Here is a 27,775-nt window from a genome sequence, read left to right as displayed (position 1 = left end):
GCTTCAATGCTGTAGCTGTTAGATTTTTTTTTTTTTTTTGAGATAGGGTCTCACTCTGTGACCGAGGATGAAGTGCAGTGGCGTGATCTCAACTCACCGCAACCTCTGCCTCCCGGGTTCAAACAATCCCTGCCCCACCCACCTGACAGGTGCACATCACCATGCTCAGCTAATTTTCCTGTGTTTTTGTAAAGATGGGGTTTCACCATGTTGACCCGGCTGGTCTTGCACTCCTGACCTTAAGGAATCCACGAGCCTCGGCCTCCCAAAGTGCTGGGATTACAGGAATGAGCCACCACACCCAGCCACGTTTAGAATTTTGTGCAAATTTATTAAACATTAATGTGCGTAAAACATTTATGAAAAAAGACATCTTCAAATATTATATTGCATACCAACATTCAAGTATAAGTGAACCTTATGAGTTAATAAAGTATGTTAATATGTTGGCACACATTTGTTTACCATTATCTTAATTACATACAACATTTGTAATATTATCAAATTAAGATAATCAACATCTTTGGCTAGTACATTTGGCTAATTTATGATCTTACAATCATTTACACCAAAACATACAACTTTTGTGAGCAATGTCAGACTGAAGTACATATACGGTGAGTGCTGAATCACACAGTGCTTTTTAGCTCAGGGAGAGCTAAACTTGTAGGGACTGGTGCTGGAAACCCCTTTTCCTAGGCCATAGAACATGCTGAAGCCATGGCTGAGGTGGGGGTTTCAGAGAATCACAATCACTTGCAAAGCATTTTCAAACAATATATGCTCCCCTAGAAATTCTGCTGGGAATCCACATGAAAAGTGAGTATGTCAACAACAATCATATGAGATTTTAAGTCTAACAGATCTTCATTTATCAGGAACTCCTAACTGCGAAAGTTAACTGTTGAGGAAAGTTGAGAGTGGGGGGTCCTTATTCAATGTGCTACTCTCATCCCGCAAGTCTATACCGTGTTGCTTCTGCAATGAGCAGCAGGCGAAGAGAAAATAATGCTCTGGAGCAACAAAAATCATGTTTCACCGAAAGAACTCAATTTTTGCGTATCTTTATCTTAGGCATAAAAATATACAGCCAATAATTAGAAATTAGCAAAATTCACACCTGATGTTGGTCACAGAATTCACACTTACTGATTAGGAGTTCCCGGTGGAGATCGTGATGGAAGGCTTTGTGTTTCTAACCTGTCATCAGATATTGAATTTCTGCTTACTACTTCCCAATCCATTAATTTCCGTGCCAAGGGCTTACTTGGGGATCTGCAGAAATAAATTAAATAATATGTTAAAAGTTTTATTTTTATATCCCAAACTATGAATCAAATCCTACATTTGTTTTCATAGATTATGTTCTAGACGAGCAACATAGAGAGTTTACTTGTAAAAAATTAATGCATTTAGAGGTTATTTACCAAATAACTTCCTAAGAATGTACACTGGTTTTACATGAAGAATAAAGGAAGGATAGGCTAGAAAGAATAAGAGAATAAGAAGGATGAGCAAAAACAGAAGAAACAAGAAAAGGAAGGAGAAAGGTAAAAAGAGAAGGGTCTGCTACCAAACGTTTTCTCATATGTTACTGATAAGACAGATACTACCTACTTCTATTCCAGAGTATCTGGAACACTAGCTTATCTTGGGCTGTATTAAATAATTCCTAGCACATTATCTCCTGAATGCTTCTATATCTAAATTCCAGTCCTCTGCCTCAATGAATACAGAAGAAAAATAATTATGCATATTATATTTTATCTATTTAAACAATTTTTTACATATAGTAGGTTAGTGGATTTTTCCCTTTTTTCCAAAAACATTTTGGAGGGTTAACAATTCTGTTTATTGGTGGGGAGTAAAAGGATATCTTTTGTTACCCATCTATATATTATCAGGTATCCTAATGATAAAGATGAAAACTAAGTGATGTTTTGAAAAAAGATCTTGGCTGGGCGGGGTGGCTCAGGACTGTAATCCCAGCACTTTGGGAGGCCCAGATGGGAGGATCACTGGAACTTAGGAGTTTGAGACCAGCTTGGGCAACATAAGGAGACTCTGTCTCTATAAAAAATAAATTAGCTGGGTATGATGGCAGGTGCCTGTAGTCCAAGCTACTTGGGAGGCTGAAGTCAGAGGATCACTTGAGCCCAGGAATTTGAGACTGCAGTGAGCTGTGCTAGCACCACTGCATTACAGCCTGGGTGATAGGAGTAAAACCCTGTCTCAAAAAAAAAGAAAGAAAGAAAGAGAGAAAGAGAGAGAAACAGAGAAAGAGAGAGAGAGAAAGATTTTGATATTGATTCATTCAGATCAAAAGATATTGATCTATGCAGAGATCATAAACCCTTAGAATTTTAGGAATGTTAACAAGTAAAGTATTTTTATATGCAAATTCAGATAATGGACAAAATTAGCTGAAAATATATGTTATCCTTTAAATGCCTGGCTTTACAACGTGGAGAGTTAATGTGGAGGCTAATAATTTAAGCTACATATATAAAGTATATAATAAATCATCTTGTAAACAGTATTATATTTCAGTAATTAACTGAAGCATATAAAAATTATATATATTTTCCATTATAGCACAATTTACAAAAAATGAAACATCCTGTTGTCTTCCTACAAAAATCAGATCATAAACATTTAGGTAGAAATACCTATTTGATTAAAATTTAAAAATGAAGACTATTTTTGGTTATAGTTAATAGGAATTATGGGCTTTTGTTGTGTGAATTTGGATTTATTTTCAGATTTTCCTATAATGATAAAGAGTTGCAGGTAGTATTGGACTTGCTTTTTAGCTCATTGGGATATTTTCCTCTCATCATGTACTATGTATACACTTCTGTATGGCTAAAAAAAATAAAACAATTACCAAGGAAGGCACAAAGCAAACGCTATATTAACTCATCTGATTACATTAAAACTTAATAACATTAGAATTCTGATACATAATGATCTCACGAAGTTTGAAGTTTCACTATCTACTAGAATTTCCTTTCCAATATGTTAAACGTGTAAAAAGAAAGGTTGGACTAAAACGCACAATAACACTGACCAAAGAGAACTGAATAAATCATTATTATGTGTACAGTAGGAAGCATTAAAATAATAAGGACTCTGAATTCTAGATGTGGCTTATTAGGCAAACCTCTTATGTTTCTGTATCTAAATGCATAAATTTATTAGCACAATATGACCCATAGGTCTCTCCCTACCTCCTGAATTTTATGATTTATGAATATCCAAATTTTCAGGGCAATGTTTTAGCCTATTAATTTTACTAAACCACAAAAAATTTAAGTTACTTATGAATCTAAACTACACAAGTGTCCTATCATTTCAGCAATTCATAGCTAAAACTTTTTTAGTTTGGCCTAATGACATTTCCTTAATCAAAAAACTTGTAGGCATTTTCTAAGACATGGAATGTTATTAGTTTTAAAAAAGATACATTGACTCAGATTTCATTTTCCGTAACTGAATTCAAAGTAATTTAGGTGTGAACGTTTCCCATTATCACAGGTTTAAATTATAGGATTTTTTGATTTGAAGACAATTCATGACACCATTTAGTTCGACCCTCTCATATTGCAGTGCAAATTTTCTTATCAGTCACAACAGAATGAAAATAAAGTATATTATCTCATGCATTTGATTTTTAAAATAAAGATTAATATTTACGGCTCTATTAATGCTAATTTATCATGTAATAAACTATTATTTCCTCAAATATTAAACTACGAAATGTAAGCTGTATGAAAGTTCACTAACTGTAATCAGTAGATCAACTACTTTCATTTTCTAAAAGCTGGAAAAAGTCATTTGAAGAAAAAAAAATTCCAGCACACTCACCTAGTCTGAAGCGTCAGAACACTTTATTGCTGTTAATGGACTAAACATGGCTGGACACTTTGAACTTAAAACCAAACTTCATGTATTTTATTTTATTAACAGTTTTAACCTCAGGGAACCGCCCACTCAAGCTTGCTGTCTATGTTTCCTGTTGAGTGTGGAAATTTCAGAGAAAAAAATACCACACAGCATCAGTGTGTTTGCGATGTGGTAAGCTTCTTTTCTGTGCAGGGCACCTTATTTTTCTATTGTATGAGAACATTGTTTTTCTCTTTTCTTAGATATATGACAACTGCAAAATGTGAAAGCAATTTGAAGAGGTGATAATCAGTATACGTGCTGCTGAGGCAAACACGAAGCGGTGATAATCAGAAAAAAGAAAAAACATTTAATGATTGCTAAAAAATTATTATATGAAAAGTTTAAGGAGGAGCCTTTTCTATCTATTCATATTGCCAACTGAAACCCAAAGGAAAAAAAAGAACTCTAGAATTATCTGGTACTTTAATAAAATAACTTAATAATTACTAAAACCATTAGAGAATTTTGGTAGGCATATATCTGTTTATTACAATTAGATCCTAACATATTAGAAAAACAATCCCAGAAAAGCTTCATCTTTCAGAGGAAGAGAGATCATTAAACAGCCCAGTACTATTACAACCTCATTGTAGCTGATACCTTATTATTTCAGAGGAATCACACAATTCCAGAAAAACAAAAGGAATAGGAGAGTTGTTTGAGGCTTATAATATTGAAATTTTACCTCTACTATTCACTGAATAATGGCTCTTTGTTTTATAAAATAACCTATTAAACAACTATACATTTTAATAATGAATACACAAAATGAACAACTAAATGCAGGTATAACTCTGCTTATTTCTAAAATCTGATATGATCAAAATATTAAAACATTAACACTTATAAAGAAACCATTTATATGTGATATTAACTTAATATATAAATACACCTATGATCTGGTATTCATATTAGGATATACTACATACAACTAGTGATCAAATCACATGTTCTATACTTTTTATAAAAGTCAAGCAAGAAAGAAGACGCTTGTTAAGAGAGGAATAAAAAAGTTTTAAGTACATTGTTATGGTGTTACAACACTAAGAATCAGAAAAATATTTTAAGAAATGTTATTGGTTTTTAAAAACAATACACTGACTCAGATTTCATTTTCCATAAGTGAATTCAAAGTAATTTAGGTGTGAAGGTTTTCCATCATCACAGGTTTAAATTATAGGATTTTTTGATTTGAAGACAACTCATGACACCATTTGGTCCAACCCCCTCACAATGCAGTGCAAATTTTCCTATCAGTCACAACAGAATGAAAATAAAGTATATTATCTCAAGCATTTGATTTTTAAAATAAAGATTAAGTTACCATTTATGGCTCTTCTATTAATGTTAATTCACAATGTATTAAACTATTATTTCCTCATATACTAGACTACTAAATGTAAGCTGTATGTCACATATTACTGTGATATCCTTACAAAGTCTTAGCAACAACTACTCTGGAGGCAGGGACGTGGCTCAGTAAAGGCAGGAATCCTAAAAGTTAAGTTTATAGTTTACAATTAAAGTATTTAACTGTTAAAAGATTTATTGCTATTATAAATGACTAGATTTTTGAACGGCAAAGAAAATGTGCATGATATGTTAAATGATAAAAACAAACAACAAATAGTATAAAACAATTTCAAAACAAACATACACACATATAAAAATGTCTCTATGAGTATATGCATAGAAAAATCCTGAATAATGAGTATAAAATTTTTTTTAAAAAGTTGTCTTTGGATGATAAATTTTCTTTATGTTCTTTGATACTGTTGGAGTATTTAAACATAATGAGCTATCACTTACATTACTAGGGGAAAAAAGCAATTTCCACTTTTGGAAGGAGGAAGAAAAAAACCAAGAACACAAAACTCCCTTTACTCTGGAAACACAAAGAAGGTCTGTTAGATAAAGGCTTAAGAACAAAATTTAAACAGAGTGAAATCAAAAGCAAACTTTCTAGTTCTCTTTATTAAAACTCAAGCCTCTAATAGCAGTAGATGCCAAGCACATAACTAATTAAAAGACTTAGCCTCTCAAAGTAATTTTCACTGAAAACAGACTCTTGTCTCTAACACACCTGTGTCCAGTTGGTCATCAGATTCTGCTAGTTCTGCCTACAAAACATTCCTTAAATTTGTTCCCTATTTTCCATTCCATTACCAATGTTTTTGTTCAGGCCTTTATTATTTTCACTTGGATTACTGCAATTACCTTATAATTAGTTTCTGGGTAACGAGGCTTTCCTTTCTAATCCATTCTCTATCGTTGCTCATAATACTATTTTCTAAAACATAGATCTTATCATGTTATTTCACTTGTTAAAAAGCAAATCAGCTAGGTCAGGAGTGGTGGCTCATGCCTGTAATCCCAGCACTTTGGGAGGCTGAGGTGGGGGGACCACCTGAGGTCAGGAGTTCAAGACCAGCCTGGCTGACATGGTGAAACCCCATCTCTACTAAAAATATAAAACTATTAGCCAGGTGTGGTGGCATGCGTAATCCCAGCTACTAGGGAGGCTGAGGCAGGAGAATTGCTTTAACCCAGAAGGCGGAGGTTGCAGTGAGCTGAGATTGGGCCACTGCACTCCAGCCTAGGTAACAGAGTAAGACTCCGTCTCAAAACAAAAACAACAACAAAAAAAGAAGAGCAAATTGACTATGATAGACCCTAAAGAAATAAAGACAATAAATGGTAAACAAAAATAAAACAACTTATCTCTTAACAATATAATTTAAATAAATATGGAAATGGCTTGATAACATGAAATAAGTCACTATATTTCTCAAAAATGTTTAAAAAAGGAAAGCAACCTTGAACAAAATATTATATTAATAACATAATATCTGATCAGCCTATTCAGAGCTGCAATGCCTGGCACACTATTAATGTTCATATAAAAAATGAATCAATAAACTAGACAAGCTAGTTTATCATTCCCTCAACATTATTTACTGTTAAAGAATAGTGATAATTCTGTAATCAAAAATTTGAAATATTTAGAAAAACTTAAGAAAAAATATTTAGAAAAATTTTAGTAAACTCAATCCATCTTTTAAAAAAATTCAGACAATGAAACAGATTTGGCTTACCTTGCAAATACCCTGTCTTTATTTGCTTTTTCTTTGCCATACTGAACTGACTGGACTTCAGTTCTCCCACTGAAATATATAAATATGCACAACAATAAAGTCTTAAAGAGAACTATAAGATACAATGACAACACATAACATGATTATAGTATAATTTCCTAAGAGACAAGACATTTCTAGCAGAGAAAAGGAAGCATAGAATAAAAAGACTGGACAACATTCCAATTCTGCCTGGATGAATGAAGCTTAGTTACATTTCTCCCATTCATGAAGAAAGATGTGTTCAACTACCTCCATGTCCAGACACAGAACAGCTCCAGATTTTTGTTTAGAGGAAGGAACTGAGGCAGAAAAATGGTGGGGGTTTGGCACTAGGAGATTTGTTTTCAAGCTGATTTGTCTAGAGGGAAATCGTTGATACAGAGAAACTGATCTTCTTCTGAGGTATACACCAATGTGTTCAGATGAAATTTGTTAATAAAAGTTCTCAGAGCATTTATTTGAGACATTCTCATTACTTAACTGTGAATGAACATAAATTTGAGGTATATCAAATGTAACCATATACAAATATAGATAACGAATGCATATAAAATCAGCCAAATGCCAGTTTCCATAGTTAAGCAAGCAATTTTAAGACTATTTTCCATGGATAAAGATCAGTAAATATGAATTGAATGACACTTTTATGAGATTTTAATGGAAAAATGAGAAATATTACCATGATTTTTAAACTTCAAGTTGAATTTTCCTAAGAAAGTATTTCCTCTAAGAGGGAGGTAATACATTAAAGTTCATCATTGTTTTGTATTTCCACATTAGAATAATGATGTTAATCCTCTGAATACTTTGGAACAGAGATAAGGATATGTACATGAAGAGACTGGTGGAGAAAGTAATAGATCTGATAGTCCCAGTACCATCTGTCAGTCAAAAGAGCATTTCAACATTTTAAGTATGACAACAGTTCCAGTATTCTCCACCACTGCTTATTATGAAGGGAAAAAAAAGTTTATTTAGTGCATACTCATTAGGGACAGGACTGTGTCCAGCTACCATTTTTTATGCTCCCATTCCTAGTTCATTTACAAGATGTCTAATCATTTTGATGATTAAAAAGTGCTTTGGATATGTTTTAAAGTTCTTAAGAACTACAAACGCAAAGCTTAACTTTTTAAAACTATAAATATATACGATTACATATATACAATTTAATGTGCGAGCTGTCATAGGCCCAATCCTGTCCTGTGCCCTATGTTTTGCAAGGGCTATGATAAACAAATTCCATTTTCTAGATTATTTTGCCTTAGGTTCTGCTTTTAGAAGGTACTGGTGGAAGATCAGAAAGTGGAGAAAGGCAGAGCAGGAAACTGGTAGCTGCTGGCAGCTGCTTTAATAGTTATGGGGATAGGGCATAGTGAGAAAAAGCATCCTGTAGATGGTCCCATCCTTGATTAAAGCAGTACTTCTCTGCAAGATACAGACTGACTTTTCTTCACTGGAAAATTAATGTATCAGTCAGAGTTCAGTCAGGGAAACAGAGCTCTAACAGTGTAGTAGCAGGTGTAGGTTTGTGGACTCCAGCCCACGGGTGACCCATGCATCTGAATTTTAGGCATTACCCCTTCTTCCTGTTTGTTTCTCCATAACCATGTTTCCTCCCTTTTGCTTTCCCAGCATTTCCAACAACCATGTAACTAATTTCTTCAATTGAATTGCTTGTGTTTGAAATACCAAAAGGGCTTTCTGTTTCCCTGACTGAACTCTGACTGATACATTAATTCTCCAGTGAAGAAGATTCAAATGGGACACTTACTCAAAAGGCTGGAGTAAGAAGTTAAATTTCATAAAAAACATTTAAAAAAAATTAATGAGAGAAAGTCTTATATTTCATATTGTCCATAATACAGACATTAGGGGTTCAGTATTATCATTACCACAAAATGAAAAACTGTTCCAGTTTCGGAACACTAAACTTTCACAGTAAGATACTTATCTTTTGAGCAATGAGAAAGTTCTCTCTCTCTCTCTCTCTCTCTCTGTCTCTCTCTCTCTCTCTATATATAGGCTTATTACAAGTTATTCAAGCAACATAGAAAAATATAAAAAGAACAAAAAAATTGTTTTTAGCCACAGTCCTATCCATAAAGAAATCATCACCATTATAAGCAGGTAAAAATCATTCTGAAATTCATGTATATAAACATTAAAAAGGCTAGACATACAGACACAATAATTTTATTACAATGTAATTATGGTACGTATGCCACTTTCAATGAAAAAAATTAAACTGGTTTCCAGTGAAATAAAAGATAAAAAAGACTGCTATTCATTAAAAAAAAAAAAAAAAAAAAAAAAGGAAAAAAAATTAAGAAAACCTTAAGAAGCACTGCGTTAACGTCTAACATTGTTTCAAACTTTAAGGGTTCAAACACTTCCTCCCACTAGTCCCTTGCTTCATTTTTTTTTTAAGTTATATTATTTATTCTACTTTGGCAAAGTTTATACTATTTTAATTTTATTCTGCAGTTATAATTCTCATAGTTGTCAATAATTGTTTCTATATAGAGGATTTAATCTTCACTCTCAGTGCTTTTTATCAGGATTCTTCTTCGGTTATTCTGATTTATCTCCTGGTTTGCTGAATTTTACTACTCAATAAATGTTTCCAGGAAGGTCTTGAAGATGTTATATTCTCTGAGTTTTTTCATATTGGATAATGTCTATGTGTTGACTTTGGACTTGAATGGCAATGTGATCATGTTTAATATTTTTTGGTCATGTTTTTGTCTTTAGGACTTGGTTGACAAACGATGGCCCACAAGTAATACAAGCTTGAAGACATAAGTTTTATTTGGCATACATACTGTTTGTTGTTGTTAAGAGACAGGGTCTTGCTCTGTCACCCAGGCTGAAGTGCAGTGGCCTGATCATAGTCCTGTAACTTTGAACTCCTGGCCTCAACTGATCCTTCTCCCTGAGCCTCCTGAGTAGTTAGGATTACAGGTGCATGCCAAAAAGCCCAGCTAATTTTTAAACTTTTGGTAGAGACAGGGGTCTGCCTATGTTGCCCAGGCTGGACTTGAACTCCTGGCCTCAAACAATCCTCCCACCTTGATCTCCCAAAGCACGGAGATTACAGGCCCCCATTATGCCTGGCCTACATTATTTTAAAATATTTAATTAAAACTGATAAACCACTAGCAGACTAATCAAGGAAAAAAGAAGACACAAGTTACCAATACCAAGAATGAGAGAAGCAACATTATTACATATTCTAGAGATTAAAAAGAAATGGGGAATATTATAAACTCTGTGCCAATAAATTCAACAATCTAGATGAAATGGATAAATTTGCTGACAGACACAAACTACCAAATCTTGCTCAGGAAGAAAGACAAAACCTTAATTGCCTTATCTATTAAAGAATTTGAAAGTTCAAAACTTTCCTATTTATAAATAAGACTCCTGCCCCAGATGAATTAATTTGCAAATTCTATCAAACATTTAAAAAGGAAATAATATTATTATTATGCAGCCTCTTCCAGAAAATGGAACTTTCTCAACACATTCAATGAAGCCAATTTGACCCTGACATGATAAAATCTGAAAATGATATCGTAAGAAAGAAAACTACAGAGATCTATCCCTCATAAACACATATGCGAAAATCCTAAACAAAATTTAGCAAAGTGAATCAATCAATATATATAAAGGATATCATTGCCAAGTGGGGTTTATCCTAGGAATGTAGGGCTGGCATAACACTTGAAATGCAATCAAAGTAATTCATCATACTAACATCAGATTTTAAACTTTGAATATGATTTCTTATGTGTGAATTATACTTCAATAAAGCTGTTAAAATAATTGTTCAATTTTCTAAAATGTACATATCCCATTTAATAGTCCTTAATCTCAGTTTTGTTGAAAAACATGTAAAATTTGTCAATACTAGGCCAATCTTCCCCAAGGGCAGTAACAGCCTTCTGAATGGCAGGTGTTGCTCCCCTCCTGGTTGATCTTTTTTTTTTTTTTTTTTTTAAATCAGACTGTACTTGAACTTGCTTTTATTAATATTTATGGTACAAATTTCCTTCTGTTTCAGTGATGATTTCCTCCCAAACAGGTTTTTCCAACTGTTTTTTGTATTTGAAGTCACCATATGTAAACTTTGTTTGCTTTGGTACGGTTTGGGTAACTTCCTTGACTTTTTTCTCATCTTGTCTGAGACTTGCTTGAATTACAGTTGAAGACTGATTATTGGTCCTACTCATTTCTTTGTATCTAAATTAAATGGTGTGTGTTTATGTCACATTCGCAAGCACAAAGCGGAGAAAAGAGAATTCGAACAGAGGGTAAGAGTAGTCCTTGTATAACTACCCTGGTAATCAATTAGAAATTAAATTCACTGAAATAATATCTTTAGGGTTTGTACTGTTCTCATTTCACATAAAGCCGTGGAGATTTCTTCTGTCCTTGCTGAGATTTATTAACAGTAGGTAAGCCTCTTTGCTTTTTCCTTGATTTTCATTATAGGTCTGACACTTTCTCCTTCCATCTATTTACTTTTAAATTTGTAAGTACTGTCATCTTACTTTGCTCAAAATTGCTTTCAGGAAGGCAAAAAAAGGAGTTAAACATGACAGCAAACCGCTTAGGAAATTACTGTGCCTTTTGTTCGGTTAAAAATATTCTAATTCTGTTTGTTACTACTGAACTTTTGAGCCACTTTTACTAATTTTTCTGGGGTTGGAGTCATGTATTTTAAGTGACATATCCTGTACTAAGCTTCATACTGTTATTTTTACTGACATTACAAATTAGGCAATTATACATGTTTAGGTTTACAATTTAAATCTTTTCTGGGAACATCTAAACATTTTTCTCATGAATATATAACATGAATTAATCTTAACACATAATGGTCAAGGCTTTTTTATTTTATTTTATTTTTATTTTTGAGATGGAGTCTCACTCTGTCACCCAGGCTGGAGTGCAATGGCAAGATGTCAGCTCACTGAAACCTCTGCCTCCTGGGTTCAAGCGATTCTCGTGCCTTAGCCTCCCAAGTAGCTGGGATTACAAGTGCCCGCCACCATGCCCGGCTAATTTTTTTTTGTTTTTGGTAGAGACGGGGTTTCACCATGTTGGCCAGGCTGGTCTTGAACTCCTGACCTCTGGTAATCCGCCTGTCTCGGCCTCCCAAGGTGCTGGGATTACAGGTGTGAGCCACTGCGACTGGACAAGGGTTTTATTTATCGAAGATGAAAAATCTTATTTTGTGAAGCATAAACCAACAAGAATGAATAATACTTGCTTTACTAAAAGATAATGAGTAACTTTCTACATGATTCTTACCAGGTTCCACTTAAAAACTAGCTTTCTTGGGCCTTGTAATAATTCCATAGGTAAAACTAATCAGAGCTTCTTCAGATTTAGTTATTCCCCAAAGATCTGTTGCCTTCAGAAAAAATAAAAGCTATCAAGAATAAAACAATTTTAGGAAACGGAACCTGGGGTTACTGTTCAATGACTAAATCTGATTTTGCCTCGTGACTATTTTAAACTCTTTACAATAAAGGGTTTGACAACCCAAAAATATATTAAATTCTAAATTAAAAAACCAATAATTATATAGTTTTAAGCAGAAGATATCTTGGGTGTCTTAGAACAAAGAAAAGTTTTTAAGTAAATATCTAATAAAGACACAATAGAAATTATGTCATCTGTCTTGATTGTAAATAAGTAAATGTAGTTAATTTACTCCAGAAAATAATGACCAGGAAATACAGAAAACAGAAGTGGCTTCTCAAGCCTGCAGTATATCACAAGAACCGATAGAACTTTTTAATGATACTGATACAGAGGTTGCAATCCATGCGAATTTTGACTCAGTTAAGTATGTGTAACAGAGGCTGTACGGTTCCATAAACTACATCTTTATTTTCAAGAAAGGAAAAAACCCCAACAATAAAGCCTTAACACAGAAGCAATACTTACCAGTACCGGAATTTTGAACCTAATGTAAAATAATGTGCAAAAAAATTCTTTTGAGGTGGAAGTGGTCTGTCCAAACGGAAGAATGTGTGATGTTCTACACATGCTTTCCACAAATTTTTACATGCTCTGTAATTCACCATATTAAATCCCAATAATGTTTCTCTAGATTCATGCTGTAATAAATGACAAAATGCAGAGAATACCAAAAAAATGTCAGGATCTAATGCTCCATTTAATTTACTTTTGACAGATAAATTATTCTAGCCTTCTAAACACGAACTTGTTAATGATATAGATAGAATCTACAGGATCTTTTATCTAGGGTTTTTTGCTTATCCAATAAAAAGGCAATGAAGTATACGGAAAAGCCTGCAAAATCTGGACCTAATTCAGTCTTTTTTTTTTTTTTTTTTGAGACAGAGTCTTACTCTGTCACCCAGGCTAGAGTGCAGTGGTGCAATCTTGGCTCACTGCAACCTCCGCCTCATGGGTTCAAGTGACTCTTGAGCCTCAGGGTCCCGAGTAGCAGGAATTAAAGGCATGCACCACCAAACCCAGCTAACTTTTTCTATGTTTAGTAGAGACGGGGTTTCACCATGGTGGCCAGGCTGGTCTTGAACTCCTGACCTCAAGTGATCTACCTGCCTTGGCCTCACAAAGTGCTGGAATTACATCATGAGCTCCCGTGCTGGCCTTGTTCATTCATATTACAACTCTTAGGAACTTTTACCTTAGATCATAGTTAGAAATGAGCTCAAACTTTTAATATGTATCTGTTTTCAACATTAGCTATGACTCTGTTTCAAAATATAATTCTAGGCCATAAATTAAATGTTAAAATACATCATCACAACTTTTAACAATATCCCTAATTTAAAATATCTGTCGAGATTGTAAATAAGAACATTCAGCAGCTCTGAACACTATTACATAATTCAAATTTTAAAATTAGTACTAAAATAATTTTCCATTTTCTTGAACACTGGTACAGATTTCTAAATAAATAATGTCATTAAAGTAAACCATATATAGCAACATTCACATCCCATAATTGCACAGCTCTGATTTTCACACAATAAATGCAACCATTTAACCTTTACCCAGTTCCAGAAATGGATCATTACCACCGCAGAAGTATCCTTTATCTCCCCTTTCTACCAGATTACCTTCCCAAAGTTAATCACTCTTCTGCCTTTATCACCATAGAATAGTCATGCTTGTTTTTGAACTTTATTGTACATACATGGAATCACACATATGTGTCTTTAGGTCTGGCTTTTGTTCAGCATTATGTTTCTGATATAAATTCAAAGTTTGTGAAGCAGCAATTCGCTCATTTCCACAGTACTCTATTATAATGAATTTAATAGTTAACTTATCCACTTTACTGTTCACAGACATTTGATATTTCTAGTTTGGGGATATAAGAAGAATGCAGCCATGCATATTTCTGTATGTTCTCTGGTGTACACATATGCACATTTTTGTTGCTGGGTCATCTGATGTACGCATATGCTCAGCTTTGGTAGATAATGCCCAACAGTTTTCCAAAATGGGTAGATCAATATACACTCCCTCCCACCAGTAGCATATGTGCCATATATTCACAAACTACTGGTTTATCAATTTCTTTCCCCTTACTGTTCTGTTGTGTATGTAGAGGTAGCATATTTTGGTTATACTTTGAACCTCCTTTATAATTACTGAGGTTCAATGTTAATGGCCACGTGGATATCCTCAATTGTGAACTGTCTATTCAATTCACTGGCATATATTTCTATCAGGATGCATATAAAACCAAGGATTCTGTGTGTATTACATAATGTTCTATACTGTTTCACTCTCTTAGTGATATCTTTTGATGAAGAGAGTTATTAATCTTAACACAGTCCAAATCATCAATCTTTTAAGGGTATGAAGGTTTCCTTCTATGTCCGGTTAAAGAAATCCTTGCCCATCAAAAGTTCATTAAGATATCTCCCATGACTAATACATAATAAAATGCCCATGTATAAAGTATTAAACTATCATATCAGAAGGAAACATGCTTAAAACATCACTTCTTGATTACCAGAAAATTAAGTCTTACTTATGGTTAATAGTTGTTTTGTTTGTACTAACATATATAGTTTATATGTTTTACCATATGCCATAAACATTATGCAAACTAAGAGAAAATGTCTCAGCTACTGTGATGCACTAATGCTTCTCACTATCAGCATCTAAGATGCATATATATTCACGCATTTTGACACTTGGTATACTTTTCAAAAAGTCTGTAAGTAATTTCCATATTCTATCATTATATTTGAAATGTAACAAAAATTTTTCCAGCCCAATTTCTAAACAATACACAAAAAAAGTTGTACTGAGAGATAAGTATATTGTATGAAGTTTGGGTATTTAAAAACAAAGAGATGTTTTAGAAAGACGACATTAACAAGGCCATCTTTTGCAGAGTATGCCTGTATACTGTCTTTTTTTTTTTTTTTTTTGAGATGGAGTCTTGCTCTGTTGTCCAGGCTGGAGTGCAGTGGCGCGATATAGGCTCACTGCAACCTTCACCTCCTGGGATGGAGTCTTGCTCTGTTGTCCAGGCTGGAGTGCAATGGCGCGATATAGGCTCACTGCAACCTTCATCAAGAGATTCTTGTGCCTTAGCCTCCCAAGCAACGGCAAATACAGGTGTGTGCCACCACATCCAACTATTTTTTTGTATTTTAGTAGAGATGGAGTTTCGCCATATTGGCCAGGCTGGTCTTGAACTCCTGGCCTCAAGCAATCCACCCACCTTAGCCTCCCACAGTGCTGGGATTACAGGCGTGAGCCACCGTGCCTGGCCTGTATACCATCTTTACTTTCTTTTCTCCTATCAGACAGGTTGTAATGTGCCTATGCTGTAACAAAGTCTGAGGAAGGCATATCTTACCAAATAGCATGAAAATCTAATCATCATGCTTATGAACTACAAAAGGATCCCTGTATACTGTCTTTAATCAATTGTCAGTTAGATATTGTTGCTGTTATCACTTATTGGTAAACACACTTTTAACTGGTATACTACTTCAGAAAATGAGTGTGAGGATTCAGTGATATGAAAATGACCGGTCTTTTACCAGGCACGTAGTAAGTTCTCAATAAAGCCTGGATATTATAACTATTATTAATAACAATATTATGATGGGATATTATTAGAAGTTAAATTAGAAAAGTTGACTTCTACAGTGCCATCTACGATTACTTAAAGTAAAATATTTGCCCTCTGGTTTCCAGATAACAGTATTATATTTTAATCAGCTAAATTTTAAAACATGTAAAAGAATTTCCATTAGCAGCATTAGTCATAATATCCCCAACCTGGAAATGGCAAAGCTGTCCATTAACAGCAGAATGAATTAATAATTTATGGCATAGTCATTCAGAGGAATACCATACATAAGTGAAACGAACTAATGTTATATGCAACAACATGGATGAATCTCACAAAAAATGTTAAGGGAAAGAAGGCAGACAGTAAAGACAACAACTGCATAATTTCATTTTTTAAAGTTCAAATATAAGCAAATTAATCCATGGTCATACAAATGAGAGTAATGTTTACCTTCCAGGAGGCTTAATGACTGGAAGTGGGCATCAGCTCCAGCAGCAACATTTCAAGCATCTGGGGTGCTGGTAAAGTTCTACATATTAGAAGGAGGTACATATCCTACATATCTTGGAGGTGCTGATATGGATATGTTCACTTCATCAAGTTGTGTACTTAAAATATGCACATTTTCGGTATTATATTTTATTTCAATAAAAATTCTCTTGAAAAAAATCCCTTTATATTTTATGAACATAAATGATAAACCACAGTTTATAATCACTTAGTAGATCAACACAACAGAGCTGATTCAAAGACTTTCTTTATTTTTCAAGAGGCAGTAGTGTCCTGCTCTGTTGCCCATGCTGCAGTACAGTAGCACAACCATTGCTCATTGCAGCCTTGAACTCCTGGGCTCAACCTATCCTCCCACCTCAGCCTTCCAAGCAGCTGAGATAACAGGTAGAAGCCATCACTGTAGCCAAAAGCTTTTTTTGTTTGTTTGTTTTTGGAGACAGGGCCTCCCTATGTTATCCAGACTAGAGTACAGTGGTGTGATGATAGCTCATTGCAGCCTTGAATTCCTGGGCTCCAGAGATCCTCCCACCTCAGCCTCCTGAGTAGCTGGGACTAGAGGCACACATCATCACACCTGGCTAATTTTTTTTTCCTTTTTTTTTTTTTTTGTAGAGACAGTGTCTCACTAAGTTGCCAAGACTGGTCTGAAACTTCTGGTCTCAAGTGATCCTCCCACCTCAGCCTCTCAAAGTGCTGGGATTATAGGATTGAGCCACTGTGGACAGCCCCAAAGACATTTTTAAGGTTTCAAATACATTTTACACACATACACATACAACCATCTTGAAATCTGCACTAATCTGCCAAGATTTCTCAGATTTCTAAGAAATAATGTAAATCAAAGGATAAGGTTAGTTTGATTTAATGAAACACATAAAATCATTTACAAGATGAAATTATTTGCAACACCATACTTTCCATGACAACCCAATTTGTTATTTTTAATATATAAAGCCATTACCACTCCAACAAAGGGAGGCAACGTGTTATAAGTTCATGAACTTGTAATACTCAGCTCCCCTAAAACGAAATGAACTTATATACGAAAGGAAGTACTAGAGATTTAGTAGGGGAAAAGGGATATATGAAATGCTCATTTGCTGCCCTCCATACAGGGACCCCGAGGTTTTCAATGAACATCATGTGTGAGAAATCAGTTTCTAAGCTCGAGAAACAGCAAGAGGAGTATCTAGAAGAACTTTAAATGAGAACCACATACACACTGGAAAAACAAGTACATTTTGTTATAACAAGTGAATTCATTACCTCAGCAGGCAGTTATCCATAGTATTAATTGCACTTTCACTTGTACTAATAGAAAACTTCTGTCATGAATGGGTATTTCTTAAAAGGCTTCATTTACATCAATAATTATTAAATCAGTACTCACCAATTCTTTTCTAAGTTGAATAAAAAACTGTTTGCACTTAAAAGAAATTTTTACAATCTTCAACCTGGACAAAAGAGAATAAATTATTCAAAGTATTGCATAATGATAAAAATATTAACAAATTACAAAAAATATTTTACATGTATATTTAGTAATACCTAAACATTTTATCATATATACATACACATAGTACATAAAGAATTGAAAGTTTTTGGTGCTTCGTGGAAAAAATTAGTATTTGTGTTCAACTGAGGAAAATTTTGTATCTACAGAAACACTTAAAAACGGATGTCACAAATTAAAATTTCAAAAAATATCACTAACTTAGTTGTTTACTCTCTGCAAATTTATAAGCAAGCCTTGGAAAAATGTAAGATTTAATTATTTTATGCAACAACCCTAAAAACACTTTTAATTTTAAAAAGCATTAAATTTTAAAAAGTTACCTTTCTACACCACCTTTCTTCTTAAACGCAACCCACATAATGCCATAAGAGTTCCCAAAGCCTTATTAGTACAATCAGTATAAGCCAAGTCATTTTACCTCATTCAAACCATATAATAAGTAACACAGTAAACACAGTCTTTTTAAACTTTAAGACATAGAGGTAGTAAGACTAAAGAGATTTGATCTTACTGAGCAAAATATCCTTCAGGATCCTGTCTCAATCTTCTAAGTAAATATATTCATGATAATTCTAAGTCTGAATCTTCATGGCTTATGGCCCTATCTATCCAAGAAGCTCTCAGCATTCTCAAAGAATAAACTTCTCACACTTTAATCACTTGAAGAGGCAAATGCATGAGTGAACTTCAAGCATGCATGTTCGGAGTAGGGAAGAAGAGATTTGTTTAGGCTTCTGATTTGAAAATTTTGTATTTTACTTTTGGATACTGAGCTTTCACTTGACAGGGATATAACAACATGGGAAAAATATTCTGTCATAGAGATTCTGTCATAGACAGAGGGCATTATTTCCAGAAGCAAAAAAAAAATAAAAAATAAAAAATAAAAATTTACTGTATTTATGGGAACAAAAGGCAGGTGCCTCAATTCAAAAAATCCTATGAAGACATACTGATATTTCAGAAGTTAGACAACAAAAAACACTGTTCATTTCTAAATGATCAAGAGAAAGGAAATCTAGGTCGTTTCAAATCACCTTAATTTCAAAAATTCCCAGGAAGGTATCAATCAATGAACAAAAATCTTTTCACTGAATGTTCTCTGTTGTACAATATATATTTTGTATAACTTTTATTTTCTTATAAATGTATTTTGTGTGACTTGTATTTTCTACAAAGTTTTTTTCAGAAATTTACCAATGTACAAATTAAAAATCTTTCAAACAGTATCTATTTTATATAGCAGTAATATAGCTATAACCGTTTTCTTTTGGCTACTATATGCCTGGTTTATTTTTTTCAATGTTTCTGTCATTTTGTATAACATTTTAGGTATGTCTCTTGTAAACAGTATAAACATTGATTTTTTTTTAACTGGAACAATCCCTTCTAGTAGTTAATAAATCATTAGACATACTACGCATTTTTCACATGACATCAGAGTTTTTACACTGACTTTACATTTCAGTTTAAGGTTTGCCTTTGTCATCTTAAAATGTATCCTATTACAGACACAGTTTCACTATGTTGCCCAGCCTGGCCTCAAACTCCTAGGCTCAAGTGATCCTCCTGCCTCAGCCTCCTGAGTAGCTGGGACTACAGGTGTATGCCACTGCATATGGCTCAGACTGATTTTTAAAAATTCAGTTTGAATGATCCAAAATATATGAAACAATAATAAGTACTTGAAAAGACACTCATTATCATTAGCCAGCAGGGGAATGCAAATAAAAACTACAATGAGATACTACTTTACACCCACAAGAATGGTTATAATAAAAAATACAGATAACAAGTGCTGGTGAGAATTTGGAGAAATTAAACCCACATGCAATGCTGGTGGGAACGTAAAATGATGCAGCCATGTTTGAAAACAGTTTAGCAAACCCAAGTATTCCACTCCTAGATACATACACTCAAGAAAAATGAAAACATATGCCCACACAAAACTTGTACAAATGTTCAGAGCAACATAATTCTTACTAGCCCAAAAGCGGACAAAACTGGTGATATAAATGTGGTATAACTATAAAATGGAAAATTATTCAGCAATAAAGGGGAAAGTAAAATGGATACATACTACAATGTGGATGAACCTCAAAAATGAATGAAAAAAATCAATCACAAAAGACCACATAGCACATGATCTCATTCAATATTAATATAATATATAGAATAGGCATATCTATAGAGATACATGATAGTGATTAGTGATTGTCTAAGACTTCTGGCAAATAAAAAGCAGAGAAAGGAACAGGGAATGACTCCTAATAATTACAAGGTTATCTTTTAGGGGTAATATAAATGATTCAAAATTAGATTATGGTGATGCTGTCCCTGAAACTATACCACAAACCATTAAACTGTATACATTAATAGGCAAATTTATGGTATGTAGATTATATCAATAAAGTTATTTAAAAATTCAGTTTGATGTTTTCAATATGAATATCCAACACATTTACAGTTTTGATAATAACTAACATACTTGGATTTATCTCTGCTGTAATATTTTTTTGCTACTTGTCCAAAGTTTTCTGTTTCTACTGGAATGCCAATTCCAGTAGATCATATAACTATTCTATATAACTATTTTATATCATACAACTATTTTATACTGTTTTACTGATTAACTTTCACATGGTTTTGGAAGGCAGCTAGGCTCACCATTACACCACCAATGCATTTTTTCATTTTCCCTTTTAAGCATTTTATTATGTATAACTGACATGCAAAATGAACATATTTAAAGTATATACTTTGGTAAGTGTGACGTATGTATGTACTTATCAAATCATCATCACAGTCAAGATAGTGAACATATCTATCATTTCCAAAAGATTCCTTCTGCCACACTATAATCTTCCTCTAGAACTCCAACACAGCAACCCATCCCGCCTACGTAACCACTGACCAACTTTGTGTCCCTACAGATGGAATTTTCTAGAATTTATATAAATCGAAGCATAGAGTATGTATTTTTCATCTGTCTTCTGTCACTCTGCTTGATTATTTAGAGATTCATCTGCATTGTGTTTTTCACTAAATATTTTCTCCACTTTGCCGAGGAGCATTCCATTCTATGGATATACCACAACATGGATGGAAATAGCCATCACTTCATGACGAACATTTAAGTTGTTTCTAGTTTTTGGCTATTACAAATAAAGTCACTTTGAACACATGTGTGCAAGTCTTTGTATGAACATTTGCTTTAATTTCTGTTGGTCAAATACTAGGTAGGAGTGAAACAGCTAGGTCATATGGTAGATATATTTCCAACTTTTTAAGAAACTACAGAAGAGTTTTCTAGACTAGTTAGACCATTGTATATATTATAAGAATATACTCATTCTAGTCTCCTTAATGCTTACTACTTGCATGGTACACCTTTTTATCTCTGAAAATAAAGCCAATCGCTATATGTATATTCTTATCTACAAGGAAAGCCATTATACTTTTTTCTTCCCCATTTGTTTGCCTTTTATTCCTTTTTCCTTTTTCTTTTCTAAAACACTGGTAAGGACCTGGTGTACAAAGCTGAAGAGAAGTAGTGACACGAAGTATATATTTTCCTGATCTTACATAAAAAGCATTAAGACTGTCACCATTTTGTACAATATTAGCAGATTTTTTGTAGATGCCCTTAATCAAAATGGAAAGTGCCTCTTATTTATAGTTAGCTATGTCTTTATTTTTTTATCATGGTCAATTTTGTCAAATTCTTTTTCTGCATCTATTGAAATACTCAAATGTTTTTTCTATGTTATTATAATAATATGGTTAATTATACTGATTGACTTTCAGATGTTAAAGCAATCTTACATTCTTAAAATAATCCCCATTTGAACATGATGAATTGTCATTTTTATATATTACTCAATAGAATCTGCTAAACTTTTATTAGGTATTTTTGCATCTATGTTCATGAGTAACTGCAGTTTTCTTTCCTTGTAAAGTCTTAGCCTGGTTTTAACATCAAGGTAATAATCACATAAAACATGTTCCTTCTTTATTGTCTAAAAGAGCTTATGTAGAACTGGCCTTACTTCTACTTCAAATGTTCGACAGAATTCACAACAAGGGGCCTGGAGCTCAAATGTTCAAAAGGTTTCTAATTACAATTTCAACTTCTTTAATTGATACAGATAGATTCAAGTCTCTTTTCTTCTCAGGTCATTTTTTAGTTTGTCTTTCAAGGAATTTGCACATTTAATCTACGGTGTGAAATTTATTAATGACATTTGTATTAGTCCATTCTCACACTGCTAATAAAGACATGCCCAAGACTGGGTAATCTATTGGGGAAAGAGGTTTAATTGACTCACAGTTCAGCATGGCTGGGGAGGCCTCAGGAAATTTACACTCATAGCACAAGGCAAAGGGCAAGCAAGGTACTTTATTCACAAGGCAGCAGGAAGGAGAAGTGCAAGCAGGGGAAATGCCAGATGCTTATAAAACCATCAGATCTCATGAGACTCACTCATTATCAGGAGAACACAAAGGGGGAAATTGCCCCTATGATTCAATTACCTCCACCTGGTCCCACCCTTGACACATGGGGATTATGGAGATTACAATTCAAGGTGAGATTAGTGGCAGTGGTGGTGGGGGGGGGCGCAGGACACAGAGACAAGCCATATCAATATTCAAACATTCAAATCTGCTCACAATATTATTTTATTATGTTTTTAATGTATGTAGGGTCTGTAATGATATCCCCTTTCATTCTGGATACTGGTACAGCCAAACTTTAGATATACTTAGGGCTTAGTTTCAGACTACCACAATAAAGCGAATACTGTGATAAAGTGAGTCACACAATTTTTAAATTTCTCAGTGGATATAAAAGTTATGTTTACACTATACTGTAGTCTATTAAGAGTTCAATATACTATAGTGAAAACAATTGGTATAATAAAAAATCAGAGTAATTTGTAAAAAATTCTAATGATCATCTGAGCCCTCAGGAGTTGTAATCTTTTTGTTGGTGGAGGGTCTTGCCACAATGTGGCAAGACCACATTGCCAAATGCTATTTGATAGCATTTACCTACAATAGAACTTCTTTCAAAACAGTCAATCCTCTTGACCCAGCTGCTGCTTTATCATGAAATAGTCTATATCCTTTGTCATTTAAACAATGCTCACAGCATCTTCACCAATAGTATATTCCATCTCAAAAAAATCACTTTCTTTGCCATCCATAAGAAGCAAATCCTCATCTATTCAAGTTTTATCATGAGATTGCAGCAATTCATCCCCTACCTCATCTTCGGACTCCACTTCTAATAATAATTCTCTAGCTATTTCCACCCCACCTGTAGTTACTTCCTCCACTTAAGCCCCTCAAAGTCATCTATGAGGGTTGGAATCAATTTCTTCCAAATTCCGGTTAACATTGCTACTTTGACCTTCTACTATGAACCATGACTGTTCTCAATGGCATCTAGAATGGTAAATCATTTCCAAAAGGTTTTCAACCTACTTTTCCCAGATCCATCAGAGAAATCATCCTCAATGGCCACTACAGTCTTACAAAATATGTTTCTTAAAAAAGACTTGAAAGTCAAAACTACTCCTTGATCCATCAGCTACAGAATTCATATTGTGGCAGCAAACATGAACCTCCTTGCTATCTCTAACAGAGCTCGTGGGTGGCAAGATGCATTGATTGTCAATGGGCAGTAATATTCAGAAAGGAATCTTTTTCTAAGCAGTAGGACTTAACAATGGGCTTAAAATATTCAGTAACCTATGCTGTAAACAGATGTGTGGTCATCCAGGCTTTGACGTTCCATTTCTAGAACACAAGTAGGGTAGATTTAGGACCTAGCATTTACAGAATGGTAAATGAGCACTGGCTTCAACTTTATTCCGTAACAAGAGACTCAGTCAGTCTTTTGAAACATTGAAGCCAGGTATTAACTTCATCTATGATAGTCCTAGATGGCATCTTCTTCCAACAGAAGGCTGTTTCATCTACACTGAAAACCTGTTGCTTAGTGTAGCCATTCATCACTTAGCTAGATAGCTAGATATTCTGTGTAACTTGCTGCTTCACTTTGAACTTTTATGTATGAAGATGGCTTCTTTCCTTAAGCCTCATGAACCAACCTGCACTAGCTTCAAACTGTTCTTCTGCAGCTTTCTCACCTCTCTTCTCAGTCTTCACATAATTAAAGAGAATTAGAGTCTTGCTCCGGATTAAGCTTACGGGAATGTTGTGGCTGGTTTCATGTATCCACACCACTAAAATATTCTTCATATCAACAATAAGGCTGTTTCACTTTTGTATCATTTGGGTGTTCAATGGAGTAGTACTTTCAATTCCTTCAAGAACTTTTCCTTTGCATTCACAATTTGGCTAATTGGTGCAAGAGGCCTAGTTGTTGGTCTGTCTGGGTTTTTGACACGCCTTCCTCACTAAACTTAATCATTTCTAATTTTTGATTGAAAGTGACAAAAGTGCAACTCCTCCTTGCACTTGATCACTTACAGACCACTGAAGGGTTATTAATTGGTCTAATTTCTATATTGTTGTGTCTCAGTGAACAAGGACTTCCAAGGAGAGGAAGAGAGACAGGAACGGCCAGTCAGTGGGGCAGAAAGAACCAATATTAATACAATATCTATCACTTAAGTTTGCTGTCTTATGTAGGTGTGGTTTGTGGCATGCCAAAACAATTACAATACTAAGATCAAAGATCACTGACACCATGACATATATAATAAAAAACTTTGAATTATTGTGAGAAATACCGAAATATGACACAAAGACACAATGTGAGCACACGCTGGTGGAAAAACAGCACCAACAGAGTTGTCTGATGCAGGGATGCCACAAACCTTCAATTTGACCATTTGCATGTCTTTGTTTCTGAGAAATGTTTATTTTAAAACATGAATTATTAGGCTGGCTTTTGCTGTTGGGTTCCTTGTTATTCTGGATACCAGGCCCTTGTTGGATGTACAATTTGCAAATATTTTCTCCAATTCTATAGGTTGTCTCTATACTCTTGTCAACTGTTTCTTTTGCTGTGTAAAAGCTTTTTAGTTTGATAGTCCCATTCGATTATTTCCGTTTCTGTTGCCTGTACTTTTAAAGACCTACCCATAAAATCTTTGCCTAGATCAATATTCTGAAGCATTTCCTCTGTGTTCATTTAGCAGTTTTATAGTTTCAGGTCTTACATGTAACTCTCTAATCCATTTGGAGATGATTTTTGTATATAGTGAGATAATGGTCTGGTTCCATTCTTCTGCAATAGATATCCAGTTTTCTCAGTACCATTTATGGTAAAGGGTGTCTGTTCCCTACTATATGTTCTAGGTGCTGTTGTCAAAATTCAGTTGGCTGTAAATACATGGATTTATTTCTGTGTTCTCTATTCTGTTCTGTTGGGTGTATGTGTCTATTTTAATACCAGTACCATGCAGTTGTGAATACTGCAGCTTCACAGGGTAATTTGATGTCTTCCGTCTTTATTCTCTTGACTTAGTATTGTTTTGGCTATTCAGGATCTTTTAGGGTTCCATATGATTTTTTTTTTTTTTTTTTCTTAATAGAGACAAGGTCTCACTGTGCCATCCAGGCTGAAGTGCAGTGGTATGATCATAGCCCACTGCAACCTTAAAGAGCTGGGCTCAAGTGATCCTCCCACCTCAGCTTCCAGAGTAGGTAGGACTACAAATACATGCCAGTATGCCCAGCTAATTTTAAAAAATATTTTTTATAGAGACAGGTCTCACTATGTTGCGGAGGCTGGTATTAAACGCCTGGGCTCAAGCAATCCTCCTGCCTTGGCCTCCAAAAGCGCTAGGATTACAGGTGTGAGCCACTTGGCTCCCCACCCATATGAATTTTAGAATTGCTTTTTCTATGCCTGTGAAGAATGTCATTGGTATTTTGACAGACATTGCATTGAATTTGGAGAATGCTTTGGGTAGTGTGGTCATTTTCACAATATTAATTTTTCTAATTAATGAGTATGAGATGTTTTTCTACTTTTTTTTCTGTTCTCTTCAATTTTTTTCCATCAGTGTTTTGTAGTTTTTGTTGTAGAGATATTTCACCTCCTTGGTTAAGTTTATTCCTAAGTATAACATTTGGTAGGTATTGTAAATGAGATTGCGTTATTGATTTCTTTTCCAGCTATTATTGGTGTATAGAAATGTAACTGATTTTTGTACATTAATTATGTTCCCTGCAACTTAACTGAATTCATTTAATAGTTCTAAGAGACTTTTAGTGGAGTCTTTAGGCTTTTCTTTATGATCAGGTTTTCTGCAAAGAGGAACAATTTGACTTCCTGTTTTCCCATATGGATGGCCTTTATTTTATTCTCTTTTTTGACTGCTCTGGCTAGGACTTCTAGTACTATGTTGAATAAGAGTGGTCAGCATGGGCGTCCTTGTCTTCTTTTAGTTCTTAGAAGAAAAGTTTTCGGCTTTGACCTGTTCTGTATGATGTTAGCTGTGGAACTGTCATTTATGGCTTTGATTGTGTCAAGATATGTTTCGCCTCTATCTAATTTGTTGAATTTTTTGTTTTTATCATGAAGGGATGTTGAATTTTATCAAATGCTTTTTATGTGTCTACTGAGACGAATGTATGGTTTTTGGTTTTCAATCTGTTGATGTGAAGTATTTCACTTACTGGTATTTGTATGTTAAACAATCCTTGCATCCTGGAAATAAACTCCGCTTGATCACATGGAGATACGTGAAAAGTGTATCTTTTTCGCGTATCATTGAATTTGCTTTGCTAGTATTTTGTTGAGGAATTTTTTCATCTATGTTCATTAGGAATACTGGCCAGTAGTTTTTTCTGTCTTTTCTTTTTTTTTCAGGCAGGTCTCACACTGTCGCCCAGGAGGAACTTCTGAGCACAAGTGATCCTCCTGCCTCAGTTGCCTGAGTACCTAGAACTACAGGCATGTGCCACCACACCTGGATAATTCTTTCTTTTTTTGTTGTTAGTTGATTTTTATCACTTCAAAAAATAGAAGCTTCAATTTGTTGATCCTTTGTATTATTTTTACAGTCTCTACTTTATTTAGTTCTGCTCTGATCTTTATTGTTTTTTCTTCTACTAAATTTGGGGCTTGGTTTGTTCTGGCTTTTCAAGTTCCTTGAGATGCATCATTAAACTGCTTATTTGAGCTCTTTCTACTTTTTTGATGTAAGCATTTATTGCTATAAACAGCCCTCTTAGCAATGCTATTCCTGTATCTCATAGGTTCTAGTATGTTATGTTGCTGTTTTTGTTTCAATAAATTTTTTTATTTCTGTCTTAATTTCTTAATTGACCCAATGGTCTTTCAGGAGAGTGTTATTTAATTTCCATGTATTTGTACAGTTTCCAAAGTTCCTTGTAATTGATTTCTAGTTTTACTCCATTGTGGTCTGAGAAGATAATGGATATAATTAGTATTTAAAAATTTTTTGAGACTTGTTTTGTGGCCTAACATATGGTCTTTCCTGAAGAGTATTCCACGTGCTGGGGTGAAGAATACATATTCTGCAGCTGTTGGATAAAATGTTCTCT

General features: G+C 34.2%; 1 protein-coding gene and 1 non-coding gene across 3 annotated transcripts in view; both read right to left on the bottom strand.

The window, feature by feature from the left end:
- The window catches only part of LOC112617170 (tyrosine-protein phosphatase non-receptor type 4), a 230,589-nt gene that overhangs the window by 51,730 nt on the left and 151,084 nt on the right, over nucleotides 1-27,775 (bottom strand). For both annotated transcript variants that reach the window (XM_025373929.1, XM_025373930.1), the window contains 4 exons: nucleotides 18,101-18,164; nucleotides 13,047-13,219; nucleotides 7,044-7,112; nucleotides 1,150-1,275 (listed from right to left, as the gene is read on the bottom strand). In XM_025373929.1, the coding sequence (XP_025229714.1) occupies nucleotides 1,150-1,275; nucleotides 7,044-7,112; nucleotides 13,047-13,219; nucleotides 18,101-18,164 (432 nt within the window). The remainder of the gene's footprint in view (nucleotides 1-1,149; nucleotides 1,276-7,043; nucleotides 7,113-13,046; nucleotides 13,220-18,100; nucleotides 18,165-27,775) is intronic.
- Nucleotides 15,917-16,023, bottom strand: LOC112617184. The gene has a single exon (XR_003117866.1). It is a non-coding gene; the product is annotated as a small nucleolar RNA U13 (small nucleolar RNA).

The sequence above is a fragment of the Theropithecus gelada genome, unplaced genomic scaffold, assembly GCF_003255815.1.
Source record: "Theropithecus gelada isolate Dixy unplaced genomic scaffold, Tgel_1.0 HiC_scaffold_15884, whole genome shotgun sequence".
Taxonomy (NCBI): Eukaryota; Metazoa; Chordata; class Mammalia; order Primates; family Cercopithecidae; genus Theropithecus; species Theropithecus gelada.
This window is presented reverse-complemented; position numbering and strand designations above follow the sequence as displayed.